Genomic DNA, 20,003 nt, shown 5'->3' with positions numbered 1-20,003 from the left:
AGAGAATGGTTTTTAATGCACAATTTATGGGTTATTGTATAAAATTTTAAAAGAAGTTTATGTAAAACAGTCTTCGAAGTGAAGACACTTTTATTTTATTTACTTATTTAAGATTTTATTTATTTATTTGACAGAGAGAGAGCACAAGCAGGGGGAGCATCAGAGGGAGAGGGAAAAGCATACTCCCCGCTGAACAGGGAGCCAGTGAGGTACCTGATCCCAGGATCCTGGGATCATGACCTGAGTAGACGGCAGATGCTTAACTGGCTGTGCCACCCAGGCACTTGATGAAGACACTTTTTAATAAAGTCTTTAATATACTTGGATTTTCCTGAAAGAGTATACAGTTTATGTAATTAATGTAGATACTTTGGGAAATCTATAAATGAACTTGAAATCTCAAAATTATTGCTAAATAAATTGTAAATATTATGTTATTTGGTACTAGTGTAGACCATAGTAGTAGTTTGTGATTTCACAAGGTTTGTTTCTTTTGATTACAGATTCTTGAAACTATGCCGATGACTGAGAAAGTTGAAGAGTTGCTACATGTCATAGGTCCATTTTATGAAATTGTAGAAGACAAAAAGTGTGGCAGAACTTCTGATTTAACTTCAGGTTGGAATGTTTTACCTTGTTTTTAAATCCAGCAACTGATGTATTATGCATGCATTAATATTTATATGTCTAATTTTTTTTTACTTTCACATGCCAGTCCGACTGGAGAAAATCTCTAAATACTTAGAAGGTAGGAATAATGAAATACATGTAAATGTTTTGTTTAAAATTTACATGCCAAAAGAATTTTACACAAATTTAACTTATAAGCTGGTCACTCAAGAGTTTTCATTTCAAGCAAATACATTACATAAAGTTCAAAAATAATATAAACACTCAAATTTTAGCCCTTCAATTATTAAAACATGACAGGTGGCTCACCAAATATATACAAGATTATAACAATTTATGATTTTATTTTGATGATTTACTTTCTGGTTTGCTTTCTGTATTACATTAATGGTGCCATAGCTGAAATGATTTTCTAGCTAATTTTAATGTAGATATGTTTATAATATAGCTTATATAGTGTAGCAATCTAAAACAAGATGCCAGGGAATTCACTTAGCTTGGTCTTTTTTTTTTTTTAGAATTCTAATTTTGTGTTCTCAGGAAAGAATTGAAAGGCTTATCTTTCACGTATTAGCAGGAATTGAATAATAGGCAAATTTGCTGGCATTAAGTATAAACATTACTCTTTAAATTTTTTTTTTTTTGAAAGCAGAGTGAAATGAGCCTGTAAGAATTATTTCAAATGAAAAATATGTTTTATTTTCCTGGAATCCCTATTTACAAGGTATCTTTTACTAACTGACAGAAATCAGGGGTTTCAGAACAGTTACCTTCCTGTGCGTCATAAGATCTGCAGTTTGTGTCTGCAGTAGTAACTGCTATAATGCTCACTGAGCATAACATTCTTATAACCACATCCTCTATATCTGATTTGCCTAAAGAAACACATTTTAACAAATAATCTTCCTTATAAGTCATGCTGTTCAATGCAGAAAAAATATTATTTCCTCTGTATGAAGCATGTTGTTAGGATTTAGAGGGGAGTAAATCTGGATCTGTTTTTAGTAGTATCTAAGCCGGTTAAAGGCAAATGTTTAAACAGCTAATTATAAAGACAAGGAATAATGATAGTAAATGCTCAGATCCATAATCCCTAAGTTATAATTTAAAATTCAAAAACCTTGATAAACCAGATATTTTTTGGTGACTCATTTGAAAGCAAAGCCTGTCCTGACATGAACTAATTGAGCAGCCCACCCTGACCTGATTTGACACTAGACTTTTATTTTTATTTTTTAAAGATTTTATTCATTTATTCATGAGAGACACAGAGAGAGAGAGGCAGGCAGAGACACAGGCAGAGGTAGAAGCAGGCTCCATGCAGGGAGCCTGATGTGGGACTTGATCCTACTCCAGGATCATGCCCTGGGCTAAAGGCAGGCGCTAAACCGCTGAGCCACCCAGGGATCCCTACACTAGGCTGTTTAAAATATTTATTCTATTTAGTGTGACTACCCATATGTTTTGCTGTAAAAACTTTCTTTATTATTAGTTTTTTTAGTGGGAGCTGCCTAGACTCTATTGAAGATGTTACATAATGTATAGTACATACAGTGTATGACCTTTGCAAAGTTAGAAAACTGGATTTTAAATCATATCTGCAAGGATTGCAGATGCAAGGGTTATAAGGAATATGGACCTGTACCATAATTTATTTAACCTGTATAATTCTAATGGACATTTAGATTGCTTCCTCCTCTCTTTTTTATATTAAGCTTTTATTTTAATTCCAGTATAGTTAACATACAGTGTTACATTTGTTTCCTCTTCTGGTCTTCAAAAGCTGCTGAAAGTAACCCTGTACAAATGTCATTTAATAAAAGAGAAAATATATCTGTAAGAAATAATATTAGAAATGTAATAACCAGGGTTAAAATATTTGAGTGTTTCATAGTTTGCAATCTTGACTTGTTTTTTTTTTTTTTTTTAAGCAAAGAATGGTATTGAAAGCCACTTAGGCCCAGTAAAACAGATATATCTGTGTCACATGGGCTTTTTCATAGTTCAGATGCATAGTAAGTTTTGAAATCAGGAAGTATGAACTATTCAACTTTGTTCTTTTTCAAGATTAGTTTGACCATCCTGGATCTTTTGCATTTCCATATGAATTTTTGAATCAGCCGGTCAATTTTTGCATAAAGGTGTCACCTAGGATTCTAGTAGGGATTGCACCGAATTGTAGGTCATTTTGAGGAGTATTTTGTCATCACAACAGTATTGTCTTCCAATCCATTTATTTAGTTCTTTAATTTCTTTGAAAAATGTTTTGTCATCTGCCGTATAAAATTCTTATACCTTCTTTTTTCCAGTGTACTGCTGAGCATTTTATTCTTTTTGCTGCTATTATAGATTATTTTCTAATTTCATTTTGTATTGTTCATTGTTAGCCTGTAGAAATACAATTGATTTTTGCTTATTGATCTTGTATCCTGCAGTCTCATTGAACCTTTTGTTCTTTTTTTTTTTAAAGATTTTATTTATTTATTTGTGAAAGAGAGAGAGCATGAGTGGGTGAGAGGGGTAGAGGGAGAGGGAGAAACAGACTTCCCATTGAGTAGGGAGCCTGATGTCGGACTCTATCTGGAGACCCTAGGATTATGACCTGAGCCAAAGGTAAACTCTTGACCTACTGAGCCACCCAGGTGCCCTCCTTTTGTTAATTCTAATAGGTTTTTTTTTGTAGATTCATTAGGATTTCTTGTATGTAAGAGCATGTCATTTGCAAACAGAGACCATTTTTTTTCCTTTTCAGTCTGGATGCCTTTTATTTACTTTTCTTGTCTAATTGCCCTGGCAAGAACTTCCAGTACAATATTAAATAGAGATGGCAAAAGCAGACCTCTTTGTCTTGTTTGTTATTTTAGTAGCAAAAAACACTCCGTCGTTTAACATTGATTATGATGCTAGTTGTGAATTTCTGTAGATGACCTTTATTAGATTGAGGAAATTCTCTTGTATTTTTAATTTCTTCAGCATTATTATGAAAGTATTTGATTTTTGTCAATACTTTGTGTCTGTTGTGATAATCATGTGGCTTTTGTCCTTTATTCTGTTAGAATGATGTAATACATTAACTGATTTTTGGATGTTGAGTTGGGCTTGCTAGTAATTCTCTGTGCTTTCTATACCTCTTATCACAGAACTGCTGTGGTGCTGCTTTTGCTGCTGTCAAGTAGTTTTACTACAAACATCTATTTGGTGGGGGCTTAGGGAATTCTCTATTGCTTAGTTTTGTTGAAGATGTCCATGAGTGGTGGGTGTTTTTGTTTCTTGGTGGTGGTGGTGGTGGTGGTGGTTGTTTTGGTTAGTTGTTTTTCTTTTTGTTTTGTTTTTAGTTTTTTGTTTTTGTTAATCTTGCTTTTTCTGGTTGGCAGGGAGAGAACAAGGAGATTCATAAACTGTGATGCTTCAGGTTCTCTAAAAGAGAGTAGAATACGATGGCAGTGGTAGAGTTGAGTTTTTATTCTTTTGTTCCTGTTTAAGATGTATGGAGATTGTGAAATTTAGTTGTTGCTTGGGATGCAGGGAAGCATCCAAAATGCATTTGAGTAGGTGAAAATGAGCCCAAAGGTTTATGAAGGGAGACCACTGTTTTTGGCCAGTAGCCATGTAGGAGGCCTTATTATCTTAAAGAGTGGTGGAAATTCCCTGTATCTCAAAATGAGGTTCAGTATCCAACAGCATTGGCATCACAGAGGAGCTTTATGGAAATGCAGAATCTTAGATCATCCCAAACTTACTGATTTTTAACTGGATCTCAGCTGATTCCTATGCATATTAATGTTTGAGAAGTTCTGGTGTATTTATTCACAAGATATGACTGGCTAGTAGGACAATTTATGTACCTTTTTAAGTGATTGATCTCACTAACTGATGCTTTAGAAGAAAATAATTTAAATATAAAGCATTAAAGGTAATAAAAGGATGAAAAAATTTTAAATGTAGTTCATTTATAATATTGATGAGAGTGTTGTATTTATGTTTTCAGTATGCTAGCATGTAACAACTGTCTCTTCATTTACGGTGTATAAAGATCATTTATCTCTAACTTTATTATTTGATATTAACTTAAAAAAACATTCTCTGCCTTGCTTAATAAGGATTTATCATTTTTGTTATAAACTGATACTTGAAGTTTATTTATGTAATATATGTGTACTTATAGTCAAAGAAAAGAATACTAGTTATATATCAAAATTCTAAGTTTTACTTCAAAGTAATTTTATTAGTTATTTATAAATGGCAGTATTATTTGTAAATGATAGCATTATTGTATGTACAGCACTAGAGATTAAGTGATCATTTCATATTTTAGATCTTGGTAATGTTCTAACTTCTACTCCAAATGCCAAAACTGTTAATGGTAAAGCTGAAAGCAGTGATAGTGGAGCTGAGTCTGAGGAAGAAGAGGCCCAAGAAGAAGTGAAAGGAGCCGAACAAAGTGATAATGGTAATCTTTGGATGATGAACTAATAATTTTACATTAAATTAGATAAAATATGAAGAGGTCTGGGCTGATTTGGTTTTGTATGAGAATAGTGTTTATGGTAGGATCCAGGCTCTTGACTTTACCAATAAGTTTTTTTTTTTTTTAATTTTTTATTTATTTATGATAGTCACAGAGAGAGAGAGAGAGAGAGAGAGAGGCAGAGACATAGGCAGAGGGAGAAGCAGGCTCCATGCACCGGGAGCCCGACGTGGGATTCGATCCCAGGTCTCCAGGATCGCGCCCTGGGCCAAAGGCAGGCGCCAAACCGCTGCGCCACCCAGGGATCCCTACCAATAAGTTTTTTGTGGACCGAAGATACAGGGACAATCAACCTTATGCATAGATAGAATAGATGAGATTGAACCCTAACAAGAATAGACATTTCTCTAAATCTGTTGCCTGAAATGTTGCATTAGGAATGTATTCATGTTGGGATGCCTGGGTGGCTCAGCAGTTGAGCGTCTGCTTTTGGCTCAGGGCTTGGTCCCGGGATGGGGTCCTGCATAGGGCTCCTTGCGGAGAGCCTGCATCTCCCTATGCCTGTGTCTCTGCTTCTCTCTGTGTGTCTCTCATGAATACAAAAAATCTTAAAAAAAAAAAAAAGAAAAGAAAAAAAGAACATCTGACTATTGATCTCAGAGTCATGAGTTCAAGCCCCATGTTCAGCATAGAGTTTAGTTAAACAAACAAAAACAAGTGTATTCATTTTAGATGTTCCAAATATGAATATCCATATGTTACCAAGGAGAGGAGACAGGTTAAACTCTCAATACCTTGTCAAGAATAGAATGGAATCCAGAGAATTGGATACAGGAAGAAATTTTGATGAAGAAGGAACACTGGAGTCATGGGGTACTACACTAGGAGGGCCTTGTTAGTAAGAGTAACAGTGATTCTTAGGAAGACTACTTTAGAAGGGGGAGGCAGAAAGACACTAAAACAAATGGCACAACTTCGTTTTGCTTTTATTTTCTAGTAAGATATGATGAATAATATCTTCTTTGAAGGATATTATTGATTATGTGGACCCCTTTGTACAACTGGGTCTCATAGGGTGACTTGCCTGTGCTTGAGAGTGTTATCTTGACCTTGAGAAGTTATCTTTTTTTTATTTTTTAAAGATTTATTTATTCATGAGAGACACAGAATGAGAGAGAGAGGCAGAGACTTAGGCAGAGGGAGAAGCAGGCTCCTTGCAGGGAGCCTGATGCGGGACCTGATCCCGGATCCCAGGATCATGACCTGAGCCGAAGGCAGGTGCCTAACTGCTGAGCCATGCAGGCATCCCAAGAAATTATCTTTTAAAAGGGGCTCTAGGGGACGCCTGGGTGGCTCAGTAGTTGAACATCTGCCTTCAGCTCAGGGCGTGATCCCACGGTCCCCGGATCTAGTCCCACATCGGGCTCCCTGCATGGAGCCTGCTTCTCCCTCTGCCTGTGTCTCTGCCTGCCTCTCTCTCTCTGTCTCTCATGAATAAATAAATAAAATCTTTAAATAAAAAATAATCATAAAAAATAAAATAAAAAGGGCTCTAGGAAAGCCTGGCTGGCTTGGTGGGTGGATCGTGTGACTCTAGATCTTGTGGTTTTGAGTTCTAGCCCATGTTGGGTGTTGAGTCTATTTAACAATAAAGTAAAGTAAAAATAAAATAGCTTCTAAAAGATTCACAGGGAACTGAAGCAGTTTTGAGTGGGCTGTCAGCATGTAATAAACCCCCCTTTTTAAAAGATTTTATTTATTTATTCATGAGAGACACTCAGAGAGAGAGAGGCAAAGACACAGGCAGAGGGAGAAGCAGGCTCCATGCAGGAGCCCGATGTGGGACTTGATTCCAGGATCACGCCCTAAGCCAAAGGCAGACGCTCAACCACTGAGCCACCCAGGCATCCCAATAAACCCCTTTTTAAAGAGTATTTCATCTCTCTGATCCATGTAGGAAACTGATCAAAGGGATTATGGTAGGTTGGAGAAGTGATTACTTGATTTTAGAAAATATATGCAGAAGTTGACCTACTGTGAACTTTTATGAATCTCCCTACTTTCTTATAAAAGATAAGAAAATGATGAAGAAATCTGCAGACCATAAGAATTTGGAAGTCATTGTCACTAATACCTATGATAAAGACCACTCTGCTCAGGAAATACAGAATGACATTCATGCCAGTTCTTCCTTGAATGGTAGAAGTGCTGAAGAAATAAAGGCTGTAGATGAAAACTTGGAGAAAACTGGAAAAACTGCTATCTGCATTCACCAAGGTACAGTCCTATAATAATGATCTGTCCAGCCTCTTCCCTACCAATGGAATAGTCTCTTCATTATTTGAGGATGTTTAGGAGCAATTTAGAATTAAAAACCTCTTATCTAGGGGGCACCTGGGTGGTCCAGTCAGTTGGGTGTCCAACTCTTGATCTCGGCTCAGGTCTTGATCTTGGGGTTGTGAGTTTGAGCCCCATGTTGGGCTCTGTACTGGGCATGGATCCTACTAAAAAAGAGGGAAGGAAGGGAGCAAGGGAGGGAGGGAGAAAAGAGAAAAAGAGGGAAAAAAAGAAAAGAGTCCCATAAAAATCTTTCATTCAGTAATATCTTAGGGTTTATTAATATTATAAAGATGTATGGCTTTGAATGATAGTGAATTAGGAGCAGGGCTTCTATATTTTTATTGAGACATTTTTTATTGTGTTTTTGTATGACATTTTAAAGATTTTATTTATTTCTTCATGAGAGAGAGAGAGAGAGGCAGTGACACAGGCAGAGAGAGAACCAGGCTCCATGTAGGGAGCCTGATGTGGAACTCGGTCCCGGGACTCCAGGATCACACCCTGGGCCAAAGGCAGGCGCCAAACCACTGAGCCACCCAGGGATCCCTTGTATGACATTTTAAAATAAAATTTGAGAGAGAGGCAGAGGGAGAAGCGACTCCCCATTGAGCAGGGAGCCCAACATGGGGCTTGATCCCAGGACGCTGAGATCATGATCTGATCGAAGGCAGATGCTTAACCATTTGAGCTATCCAGTTGCCCTTTGATGTTTCTTTTCTTTTTTTTATTTTTTCATTTTTTCACTTTTTCATTTTTTAAAGATTTTATTTATTTATTCATGAGAGACACAGAGAGAGAGAGGAACAGACACATGCAGAGGGAGAAGCAGGCTCCATGCAGGGAGCCTGACGTGGGACTCGATCCCTGGTCTCCAGGATCACACCCTGGGCTGAAGGCGGCACTAAACCGCTGCGCCACTTAGGCTGCCCCTGATGTTTCTTTTAACCCAACCTCTGATTATACAATGCCTTTGCTCTTTATTCATAAGTTACAGTCTTTTCGTATCTTAGGACTCTAGGGGTGAGCCTGTCATATATATTTGATGAATTATGAACATTGCTGCAATTCAGTCAAGAAACCAGGAAATGAACTTATTTAATGTAACAACTGAACTTACATAGTTGCTATCAGTTTAGGCCTCCTAGCTGGTAGTCAGTTTTCTCTTATAAGGTTATTAGTTTTGTAAGGTTTGATATAGACAATGTCTTTGTGCAATTATATGATAAAGTACTTTATAATCTTTTCAAGTAAAAATTATCAACTAAATTTAAAGTTTTGGTAAGTTAAAAGAAAAAATATGGCTTGATAAATCAAATTTGTCTCTAGTATGAAAATAATATTGAGCTGTTAAATTTTGACAATGGAGTAAGTGCATTTTTCTTCAATTAGAGAATAATAATTATTTGTTCTTTTTTAGATATAAATGATGATCATGTTGAAGATGTTTCAGGAATTCAGCATTTGACAAGTGATTCAGATAGTGAAGTTTACTGTGATTCCATGGAGCAATTTGGACAAGAAGAGGTAAAAATGATATTTTTTTAATTGGGAAATCTTTAAAGTGATAGAATTCAGTGCATAACTTATTTTAATTATTTTTTATTTGCTTTTAAATTTTATTTTTATTAACAGATTTTATTTTTAGGGACACCTGGGTGGCTCAGCAGTTGGGCGCCTGCCTTTGGCCCAGGGCGTGATCCTGGAGTCCCGAGATCGAGTTCCACATCAGGCTGCCTGCATGGAACCTGGTTCTCTCTCTGCCTGTGTCTCTGCCTCTCTCTGTGTGTGTTTCTCATGAATAAATAAGTAAAATCTTTAAAAATAAATAAATAAAAATAAAAGATTTTCTTTTTAGACAGAGAGCAGACATAAGGTGGGGGAGGGGCAGAGGGAGAAGGAGGTAGAGAATCTCAAGCAGGCTCTGTACCCAGTGCAAGCCTAATGTGGGGCTCAATCTCATGACCCTGAGATCATGACCTGAACCTAAGTCACGAGTTGGACACTTAACTGACTAAGCCATCCAGGTGCCCCCCATAACTTCTTTTAATACCAGTGCCTATCACTTTGAAAATCTACATATAAAATATTTAAATTTTGTATTTAAAATTATTTTTGTAAATTTAAAAAATATATTCCTGAATATTCAAAAATATTTAAATATTATAATTTATAATATATTTGTAAATATTCTGAGAGTGAGGTGGGATGGAGGAGGCAGAGAGTAAACTCAAACTAGTTGCTATGTTTGAAACATTGATTGACAGTCAAGAAAATTGAATAATTGACAAATAAATCTGTTCTTCACAATAACTTTAAGTGTAATTAACAAAATATTATATTAGTTTTAGGTGTACAACGTGTTGATTCAATGATTCTGTACATTACTTGGTGCTCACCATGATAAGTGTAGTCACCATACGATTCTATTACAATATTATTGACTATATTTCTTATGCTATACTTTCCACCTCTGAGACTTAACTTACTTTATAATTGGAAGTTTATACTTGTTAATCTTCTTTATCTATTTCACCCATTGTCACCTATCCACTTCCCCTTTAGCAACCACCAGTTTGTTTTCTATATTTGAGAATTATTTGGGGATTCCTGGGTGGCTCAGCGGTTGAGCATCTGCCTTTGGCTCAGGGTGTGATCCCGATCTGGGGATCAAGTCCTGCGTCAGGCTACCTGTGAGGAGACTGGTTCTCTCTCTGCCTGTGTCTCTGCTTCTCTCTCTGTGTCTCTCAGGAATAAATAAAATCTTTAAAAAAAAAAAAAAAAAAAAGGAATTGTTGGGGTTTTGTTTATTTGTTTTTTAGATTCTACACATAAGTGAAATCATAAAGTATTTGTCTTTTTCTGTCTGACTTATTTCACTTAGCCTAATAGCCTCTAGGTCCATCCATGTAGTTAAGAATGGCCAGATTTCGTTCTTTTTTTATGACTCAGTGATGTTCCATTGTATGTATGTATGTTTGCATGTGTGCATACACACATATATTGTCTTTATCCATTCACCTATTGATGGACACTGGGGCTGCTTCTATATCTTGGCTATTGTAGATAATGCTGCAATAAACATCTAGGTGTATATATCTTTTCAAGTTAGTGTGTTCATTTTCTTTGGGTTAATACCCAATAGTGGAATTACTGGAACATTTGGTATTTCTATTTTTAATTATTTGAAGAACCTCCATACTGTTTTCCATAGTGGACACACCAATTTACATTCCTACCGATGGTACACTAGGGTTCTCCTCCATATCCTCACCAATGCATGTTACTTCTTGTCTTTTGGATGCTAGCCATTCTGATTGGTATGAAGTGTAGTGCTTTTTGAATACAGTAATGTTTTTATCTTGTATTTACATTATCTTGGTTTCTGTCCTTACTGTAGGGTTTATGGTATGAAAGCATTGCGTCTCATTGGTTTAACTAAATCTCTGACCTGTTAGAAGACCTTATGCTTATGCCCTGGGAAGGGCCTCATCTCACTTAACAAATTTATGTTTAAAAGAAAGTTTTTTATTTCAGTCCAATTTAAATAAGTTATGTCACTTATAAATGCCTTTATAAAAGGCTGAAATTTTGAAATATTAGTAATTATTGCTTTGTAGAAGCTAAAAATAGAAAATGATTCTAGCATAACCATTTATCAGAATAGTGATTGGTTTGGAAGTGCTGTTCTAAAAGAGATTTGAGATAGGAAATATTTATTTTATATATACATGTACATATACTTCTGATATTATTGCAAACCAGTGACCAATACAGACCAGTGTACTTGGAATTTTGTTAGGTGGATTTAGATTTCTAAGATTTCTTTTTAATGATAACAAATGTTATTTTAGTATATTTCATTTTTTTATTTTAGTATATTTCAAATAAAATATGAACAACTCAGAAGTATTTGCCATATACACCATTCCTATATATATCCCTTTAAAAAAAATTTTTTTTATTGGTGTTCAATTTGCCAAAATATAGAATAACACCCAGTGCTCATCTCATCAAGTGCCCTTGTCAGTACCCGTCACCCAGTCACTCCCACCCCCCCACCTCCCCTTCCACCACCCCTAGTTCGTTTCCCAGAGTTAGGAGTCTCTCATCTTCTGTCTCCCTTTCTGATATTTCCCACTCATTTTTTCTCCTTTCCCCTATATATATCCCTTTGGCATAATGACTTGATTTCAACTTTTCTTTCCTCTTTTGACCCCTTAAATTTGGTATTCTTCACAAATATATCTCTAGTTAACTACTCTGTTGGTTTCAACCTTCACTCACATGCTGATGATTTTAAAAGTGTCATCTCCAACCTATATCTCTGAATTCTAACTGCTCTATTAAACATCTTGCCTAAGAACCTCAATTTATACTTATCTATAACTATACCATTGTCTCTTTCTGTTCCCCTGAAACCTGTTTGTCTTCTGTATTTCTTATCTTGGTGAGTATCTCAAAATCATCGGGTCTTTTCCTTTCCCTTACTTCCTACATTCAGTATTCAACTCCTAATGATTCTGTAATCTCAAAAGTTCTTGAATCACCCTCTGTCCCACTACTACTCTCTTGGTACAGGCTGACATTATTAGTACACCTTCAACTTGGCTTATACTCATTTAAGTCTTACTAGTTCATATCATTTCTTCCAGGAAGCCTCCACCCAGCCCCAGTATGAGTTAGGTACCCTTCCTGTGAATTCCTATAGCAAGCACCCTTTGTCTATGTTTTTCATGACACTTATCAAACTACACTGTAATGATCTTACATCTCTCACTTCCTTACCAAATCTAGAAGCCTCTTGCAGACAGAGCTTTTATCTCTTTTTTCATGTTATCCTTAGAGTTTAGCATAGTAACTAGAAAAAGAGTAGATATTTTTTAAAAGTCTCTTGGATGAATGACTGACTCATGAGAACAGTTTACTGCCAAAACTACTCAATTCTTTGCTCATGGATGAATCATCCCTAACTCATTTTTCTACATATAGGGAGCAGAAAATGAATAACTTTTTAGAAAAATAATATTTCTGGAGCACCTGGGTGGCTCAGTAGATTGAGTGTCTCCCTTTGGCTCAGATCATGGTCTCAGGGTCCCAGGCTCAAGCCCCATGCACCTGCTTCCCCCTCTTCCTGTGCCCCCTCCCCACTCATGTTCTCGCATGCTTTGCTCTCTCTTGCTCTCTCTCAAATAAATAACCTTAAAAAAAGAAAATATTTCCTATCATAACGTGAAAAAAGTTTTATAAAAAACAATTCTATTGGGATCCCTGGGTGGCGCAGTGGTTTGGCGCCTGCCTTTAGCCCAGGGCGCGATCCTGGAGACCCAGGATCGAATCCCACGTCGGGCTCCCGGTGCATGGAGCCTGTTTCTCTCTCTGCCTGTGTCTCTGCCTCTCTCTCTCTCTGTAACTATCATAAATAAATAAAAATTAAAAAAAAAATTCTATTATCATAAAAACTTATGTTTATAGCTTTTAACTTATTTTAAATTTGTAGTCTTTAGACAGCTTTACATTAAACAACGGACCATTTCGATATTACTTGGGTGGTGATCCCAATAAGCCCTTGGAAAACTCTGGTTTTCCTGAAGATGGATCTCCTGGAAATGGCAACACTGGGGATATGCAGGTGGTAGCAGTTGAAGGAAAAGGTGAAGTAAAGCATGGAGGAGAAGATGGCCGAAGCAACAGTGGAGCACCACACCGTGAGCGACGGGGTGGAGAAAATGAGTTCTCTAATGTCAGAAGAGGGAGAGGTGTGTATTTTTTCTTGTTCTCACTAACTATCCTTATAAAGTAACTAGTAAAACAAGAGTTTCAGATAGGAGCAATATTAGAACTATCCATCTGCAAACGGAATGTTAAAAGTTATCCTTACATACATCTGACCATTTTTCTTTACACCTGGTTCTTACCTATGATTCTACAAGGCATAGTAGTTTGATACGGGTTGGGGTGAGGGGAGCATTTCTATTTCTGCATCTTTTTTTTTTTTTTTTAAGATTTGTTTATTTATTTGAGAGAGAGCACAGTGGCAGAGAGAGGGAGAAGCAGGCTTCCCACTGAACAGGGAGCCCAATGCAGGGACTCAATCCCAGGACCTGGGGATCATGACCTGAGCCAAAGGACTGAGCCACCCAGGGGCCCCTCTATTTCTACATCTTTTACACGGTTTTTTGAGGTAGCCAAATTTATGTTCTGTCACCCCTCCTCCCTGCAATCAGTTACTCGTTCCTCCAACTGCATTTCTGCTTTTTTTGCTACCATAGGTAAAAATTTGAATTCTGTCTTTTCCACATTTCCCTCCTTAAATCAAAGATATCATTTAAAGCTGACAGATCAAGTAATAAATGTAAAATATCATTTAACAATCCAAAGGGAAACATTAAGAATAGTAAGGTGATCAGGTAACAGATTAGAGTTGAATAGTGAAGAATGTAAATATATATTAATTTATAATTGTTCGTAGTTAGGAATGGATAGGTAATGTCAAAAAAGAATAATGGAAAGACAAATTCCATATGATCTCATATGTAGAATCTAAAAAAAAAAAAAAGACTAAGTTATAGATAGAGAATAGGTAGACAGATTAATGATTGCCACAGGCGGGGGGTGTGGCGGGGGGGGGAGGAGGATGTGAAACAGGTCAAGGGTCAAAAGGTAAAATCTTTCAGTTATAAGTAAGTCACTCATGGGGATATAATGTACAGCATGGTGACTGTAGTTAATCTACTGTACTGCATATGTGAAAGTTGCTAAGATAGTAAATCTTAAAAGTTACCATCACAAGGAAAAAGAGTCTGTAACTGTATGGTAACAGATGTTAACTGTACTTACTGTGATTATTTTGCAATATATACAAGTATTGAATCATGTATGCTTAAAAAAAGGAAAATCCCTATATAATTTTATGAGATCGTAAAAAGTTAAAGGAATATCTGTGTATCTGGTTGAAAAATCTACATAAAATGAAGACGGGGGAAAAAAGAGAATTAATGGTATTAAGAAACTAATTGTTTAACCAATAGGCATTTGAACATATACCAATTGTAAATATTCTAACAAAGAAGAGAAAGATCACAACATATTACTAGAACCTCAGATTTAGGTTCCTGTCTTTAGGCAATTTACCTAAATTGAATGTATGAAAGGCTTCCCATTTATAACCCGTGTTCACCTGTCCTATAAAACACCACAACTCCCAGCAATCACAGGAGTCCATACAAGGGGCAGACCCTAAAGTTAAGCTTCTTGAGCTTCATAGTAAATCTGCCTCAGCATTAAATAGATATTATTGAGCTGTTCTTTGTCAGGCTGTGTTCTAGGTCCTGGGGATGCTGTAGAGAAGGAGACAGCCCCTTCCACAGACAGAGCTTATGTTCTAGTAAGGGGAGCTGACAGTGAATACATAAATAATTCAGATTGGTTGCAAATGGCGATAAATGCTCTGAAGAAAAGAAAATGAGTAATTGGACAGAGTGACTGGAGGTGGGGATTACCATAGCATGGAAATAGTCTGATTAATCCTGTCTTTGTGAAGGCTGGTTTGAAAGCTCACTATGACATAGGACATAGTAAAGTGAGCAAAGACAGGAGTGATTCTTCAGTACCTACTAATAGGCCCTCATAGAATTTCTCCATCTCTTAAGGATACAGGAAAATAAGCCTTTAGACCAGACTTCCACTTTTTTTTCCCCTTGTAAATTCCACACCAGTCGCTGAAGTGGTCCTTTCTTTCTTAAAGAACCACTTCAAAACTTACTTCCTTTCGATACAAGAGTAGAAGTCTTCTTGAAACTGGCATCAAGCCCTCAGCGTTCTCTTTGGGCTTTAACTTGGCAAACAGCTTTAGTTCCATTTTTCTTACAAGACCAAATAAGGTGATACAAGCTCACCTTTGGAAATCCTGCTGCTGCTTTGGGGCTCCAGGATGCCAAAGGGCAATGAGGTAAACAGGTTCTTGGTTATTATTTAAAACAAACAAAACTTACCCAACTGTATTAGCAAACGGACAAAAACTTGTAATATTTCATTTCTGCACAGTAGTGCTTTTTATATACTGCAATATAAAACTGTTGCAGCCTTTCTGAAAAATAACCTGGCAGCACTTAATGAAGATCCTCTGCAAAGCGGTGCCTGGGTGGCTTGGTTGGTTGGGCATCTGCCTTCAGCTCAGATCATGATCTCAGGTTCCTGGGATGGAGCCCCACATCATCCAGCTCCCTGCTCAGTGGGGAGTCTGCTTCTCCCGCTCCCTCCACTCCTCCTCTCTGCTTGTGCTCTCTCTCTCTCAAAAAAAAAAAAAAAAAAAAAAAAAAAAACCTCTACAAAGTTGTCATCCTTTTACCCAGTAATTCTTTTTTGATTCTGTTTTTCCTAAAGAAATCTGGGCAATAATTTATATACAAAGACATTCATCACAGTGTTATTTGTAATCACAAAAATTTGGAATCGTCCTAACTATCCAAAAATGGAGAATGAGTAGATTTCTTCATGGTCTTACTGGGGAATTTATGTAGACATTGCAGTGGTTTTGAAACAAAATTTAATGATGCAGATACATATTGATGAAATTTTTTTAAAAGAAGGACACAAAATCATGTGTTAGGGGTAATGCCAATTCCTTAAGTATAAGCATAGGAAAAATGATGGATATATAACATAATTTTAATAGTGAAAAAAATTTTAATAGTGATAAGTATAATAGAATTTATAATAAAAAATACATTAAACAATCTTTTGGGAGATTTACAGTATTATTAAATTAAAAATGACCAAAAAGGAAAATGTGTAGCTTTTAATACTCTAAAGAAGCAGGAGGAAACTGAGTGGGGAAGAATTCGAGAGGAAGACAAACCATGAGAGACTCCTAACTCTGGGAAGCAAAGGGTTGCTGAGGGGGAGGTAGCTGGGTGACTGGCACTAAGGAGGATGGCACATGAGATGAGCATTGGGAGTTATACTATATGTTGGAAAATTGAATTTAAATAAATTATTTGTCAAAATACTCTAAAGAAGCAGTCCTCAGATTTTTTTTCAATCTTGTTACTTTATTAGTAAAGAATTTTTGTGAATGCAGCTCAAATATGTAAATTCTGTATGAATTATATGCATTTAGTCATTTACTAGTGCAGTAAATACATTATAAAACCTTAGCAGGAAAAACTTTGAGTAAATCAGTATAAATAGAAGCTTATATATCTGCTTCTTTGCTCCCAGTATTTTGTGTACACTTTCTGATTGCTTCCACTCCACTTTGGAGATTTAGATCTCAAAGAAATAACAGAGGAAAATGAGTAAAACGCACTTTTCTACTTTTATAAGAATTATTTAAAACTAACTTATTTTGCTTTCTTAAAATAGGGCATAGGATGCAACATTTGAGCGAAGGATCTAAGGGTCGGCAAGTAGGGAGCGGAGGGGACGGGGAGCGCTGGGGCTCGGACAGAGGCTCATGGGGAAGCCTCAATGAGCAGATTGCTCTCGTCCTCATGCGCCTACAGGAGGACATGCAGAACGTCCTGCAGAGACTCCATAAACTGGAAACACTAACAGCTTCACAGGTGAGCGTTCAAATTTGTCTTCTTCCACTGCTGCTGATCCTGCATAACAGCATGTAAGTGTAGTCTGTGTTGATCTGACTTACACAAATCAGCGTAATGATTTTTTTTTTAATTTATTTATTCATGAGCCTACACAGAGAGGAGAGAGAGAGATAGAGAGAGAGAGAGAGATAGAGACAGAGAGAGAGTCAGGCAGAGGGAGAAGCAGGCTCCATGCAGGGAGCCCGACGTGGGACTCGATCCCAGGTCTTCCCTGGGCTGAAGGTGGCGCCAAACCACCGAGCCACCTGGGCTGCCCCAATGATTTTTTTTTTTTTTTTTTTTTTTTTAAATAGGACCTAGGAGCAGGACTCCTGGGTGGCTCAGTAGTTGAGGGTTTGCTTTTGGCTCAGGTCATGATCCTGGGGTCCTGGGATGGAGTCCCACATCAGGCTCCCTGCAAGGAGCCTGCTTCTCCCTCTGCCTCTGTCTCTCTCTGCCTCTCTCTCTCTCTCTTTCTGTGTTTCTCATGAACAAATGGATGGAATCTTTAATAATAATAATAATAATATGCACCTAACTTAAATAATTTTCCATCTCCATATTTTCTTTGCAACGGTTATAGTTGTATGGGATTTTTCCTTTCAAAAATATTTTTAAAAAAATCAGTAATCCTTATTTTAATCTAGCCATATAATGGTAAGTAGGATTTCTAAATATGAAAAAGCTACGTAAAAGCCACTGGTACTGACAAAGATTCATTGCCAGCCTAAATGTTAGATTCCTGAACTTTCTCTTAGGCCCAGTTCTTCACTTCTTCCTTATAAAATCCAGTTTTATCAAGAACCCTGCTAAGTTAACCAGACAGGCTCCTCATCCTCCACCAGCTGCCAGATGATGTCTGATCATCCCGGCCCGCCTTCCACAAGAATCCTGTTAGGTCAGTTTAGCCAGAATCTTCCTAACCCCATGTTTCCATTTAGGCATTTTCCATCTGCTCATCCTTGCCATATGCCTTGACACTACATTCCCCCTCACCCATGCTGTGCTGGGTGTGCAGGGAATGAGCCCCAATCCCTGCATCGTGATAGCCCCTACCCCCTTGAAGAAAGTCTTCCTTTTTGTGCTTTCACAAGTGTCATTGATTCTTTTTTTCAACAACATGGATAAATATCATTACAGCAAAAAATCATAACGCTAATTATAACAGCTAGTGCCAGTACTTCTTAGATGAAAGCAGGGGTCCTTGGGAATCTTCATTTGCTTTTCAGACTTTATTACTTAGGGAAAAAAATCTGCTAATAGTTAACATTTAATAGTTCTGACTCCACTTTAGTATTTGTTGGTAGTTGCTGCTTTAATGAGGAAGAGCAGCTGTGTCATCACATTGGGATTTGGTCACCTTGAATTCCATCTAGAAATCACACTGACGGGATCCCTGGGTGGCGCAGTGGTTTAGCGCCTGCCTTTGGCCCAGGGCGTGATCCTGGAGACCTGGGATCGAGTCCCACGTCGGGCTCCCAGTGCATGGAGCCTGCTTCTCCCTCTGCCTATGTCTCTGCCTCTCTCTCTCTCTATGTGTGTGACTATCATAAATAAATAAAAATTTAAAAAAAAAAAAAAAAAAAAAAAAAAAAAAAAAGAAATCACACTGACAAATGTGACCTTGATTAAGTCATCAGATACCAGGGAGCCCAATTTTTAAATCTATCCTTTATTCTGAAAAAATGCCATAAAGTAAATCTCCTAGTTAAATATCACGCCGTAGGGCATTTGAATGGTTCAGTTGGTTGAACGTCTGCCTCCTGGTTTGGCTCAGGTTATGATCTCAGGGTCTTGAGATCAAGCCCTGTGTTGTGCTCTGTGCTCAGCGGGCAGTCTGCTCAAGATTCTCTCTCTCAAATAAATAAATCTTTGAAAAAATATATATATTATTATGCCTACAAGGTACAATTACAACTAATATAAAGATCATTGGTTTGTCTAGATTCTTTCAGCACTTGCAATTTGATTATGCCCTTCTGTACACCTTGATGAGGTGAGGACTAATGCAACATCTGGAGGCAACTAATTTAGTTTTACCTGTAAGGTATAGTCCTACTGAAGTCCTTGATACTATATTACCCATAACAAGGAAATTTAAAGCCTGCCTCCTCCCTACCACTTCCTGCTGTAATTTCAGCATACAGGCCTCTGTGCTGAGCCTTGAACTTGCTTGAAGGCTCCCTCCCACCTTGGATCCTTGTACTTGCTAATCCCTCTGTAGGGAAGATTGTGCTGCACACACACCCCTGCCCCCCCACCCTCCCTCCCCATTCCTACCCCCCACCCTCCCTTCCGCCTCCCTTAGCTACATAGCATACTGTCAGCAAAGCCTTCCATCACCATTGTATTTAAACTTGCAAGACTCTCCTCCTCCAACATGTCTCTTACTCTCCCTGTTTTCTTTTTCTTGTTTTTCCCTCCTTCCTGTTTTATTTTTCTTTATGGTGTTTATTGCTACCTGATACATTGCATATTTTACTGATTTATTCATTATTATTTGTATCTGTCCATTATAGTATAAGCTCCATTAGGGCAGCACTTTTTGTCATTTTGCTCTCTGTTGCATCTCTAATGCCCAGGGTTAACTGGTACATAATAGACGCTGAGTATTTACTGAATGAATGAATGAATGAATGAACAAACGAACGATCTCATTTTCATACTTTCTCTGAAGATATAATAAATGGAGAAACTGGGATCCCTGGGTGGCACAGCGGTTTTGGCGCCTGCCTTTGGCCCAGGGCGCGATTCTGGAGTCCCGGGATCGAGTCCTGCATCAGGCTCCCGGCATGGAGCCTGCTTCTCCCTCCTGTATCTCTGCCTCTCTTTCTCTCTCTATCATAAATAAATAAATAAATCTTTAAAAAAAATAATAATAAATAAATGGAGAAACTGAAGTAATAAGTTTCCAACAATTAGTATAAGGAAACTTGTTTTCTGGATGAGCCAAATTGGAATATGTTTTCTCAATTAATTTG

At 37.3% G+C, this 20,003-nt stretch overlaps 1 protein-coding gene across 12 annotated transcripts in view; it reads left to right on the top strand.

Annotated features, from left to right (window-relative positions):
- The window catches only part of ACBD5 (acyl-CoA binding domain containing 5), a 50,706-nt gene that overhangs the window by 21,961 nt on the left and 8,742 nt on the right, over positions 1 to 20,003 (top strand). For 7 of the 12 annotated variants that reach the window (XM_038529737.1, XM_038529736.1, XM_038529742.1 and 4 more), the window contains exons 5-11: positions 504 to 618; positions 716 to 748; positions 4,946 to 5,080; positions 7,172 to 7,375; positions 8,856 to 8,962; positions 12,936 to 13,194; positions 16,802 to 17,001. In XM_038529737.1, the coding sequence (XP_038385665.1) occupies positions 504 to 618; positions 716 to 748; positions 4,946 to 5,080; positions 7,172 to 7,375; positions 8,856 to 8,962; positions 12,936 to 13,194; positions 16,802 to 17,001 (1,053 nt within the window). The remainder of the gene's footprint in view (positions 1 to 503; positions 619 to 715; positions 749 to 4,945; positions 5,081 to 7,171; positions 7,376 to 8,855; positions 8,963 to 12,935; positions 13,195 to 16,801; positions 17,002 to 20,003) is intronic. The other 5 variants (XM_038529743.1, XM_038529739.1, XM_038529744.1 and 2 more) reach the window with 4 other exon arrangements.

This window comes from Canis lupus, chromosome 2 (assembly GCF_011100685.1).
Source record: "Canis lupus familiaris isolate Mischka breed German Shepherd chromosome 2, alternate assembly UU_Cfam_GSD_1.0, whole genome shotgun sequence".
NCBI lineage: Eukaryota > Metazoa > Chordata > Mammalia > Carnivora > Canidae > Canis > Canis lupus.
This window is presented reverse-complemented; position numbering and strand designations above follow the sequence as displayed.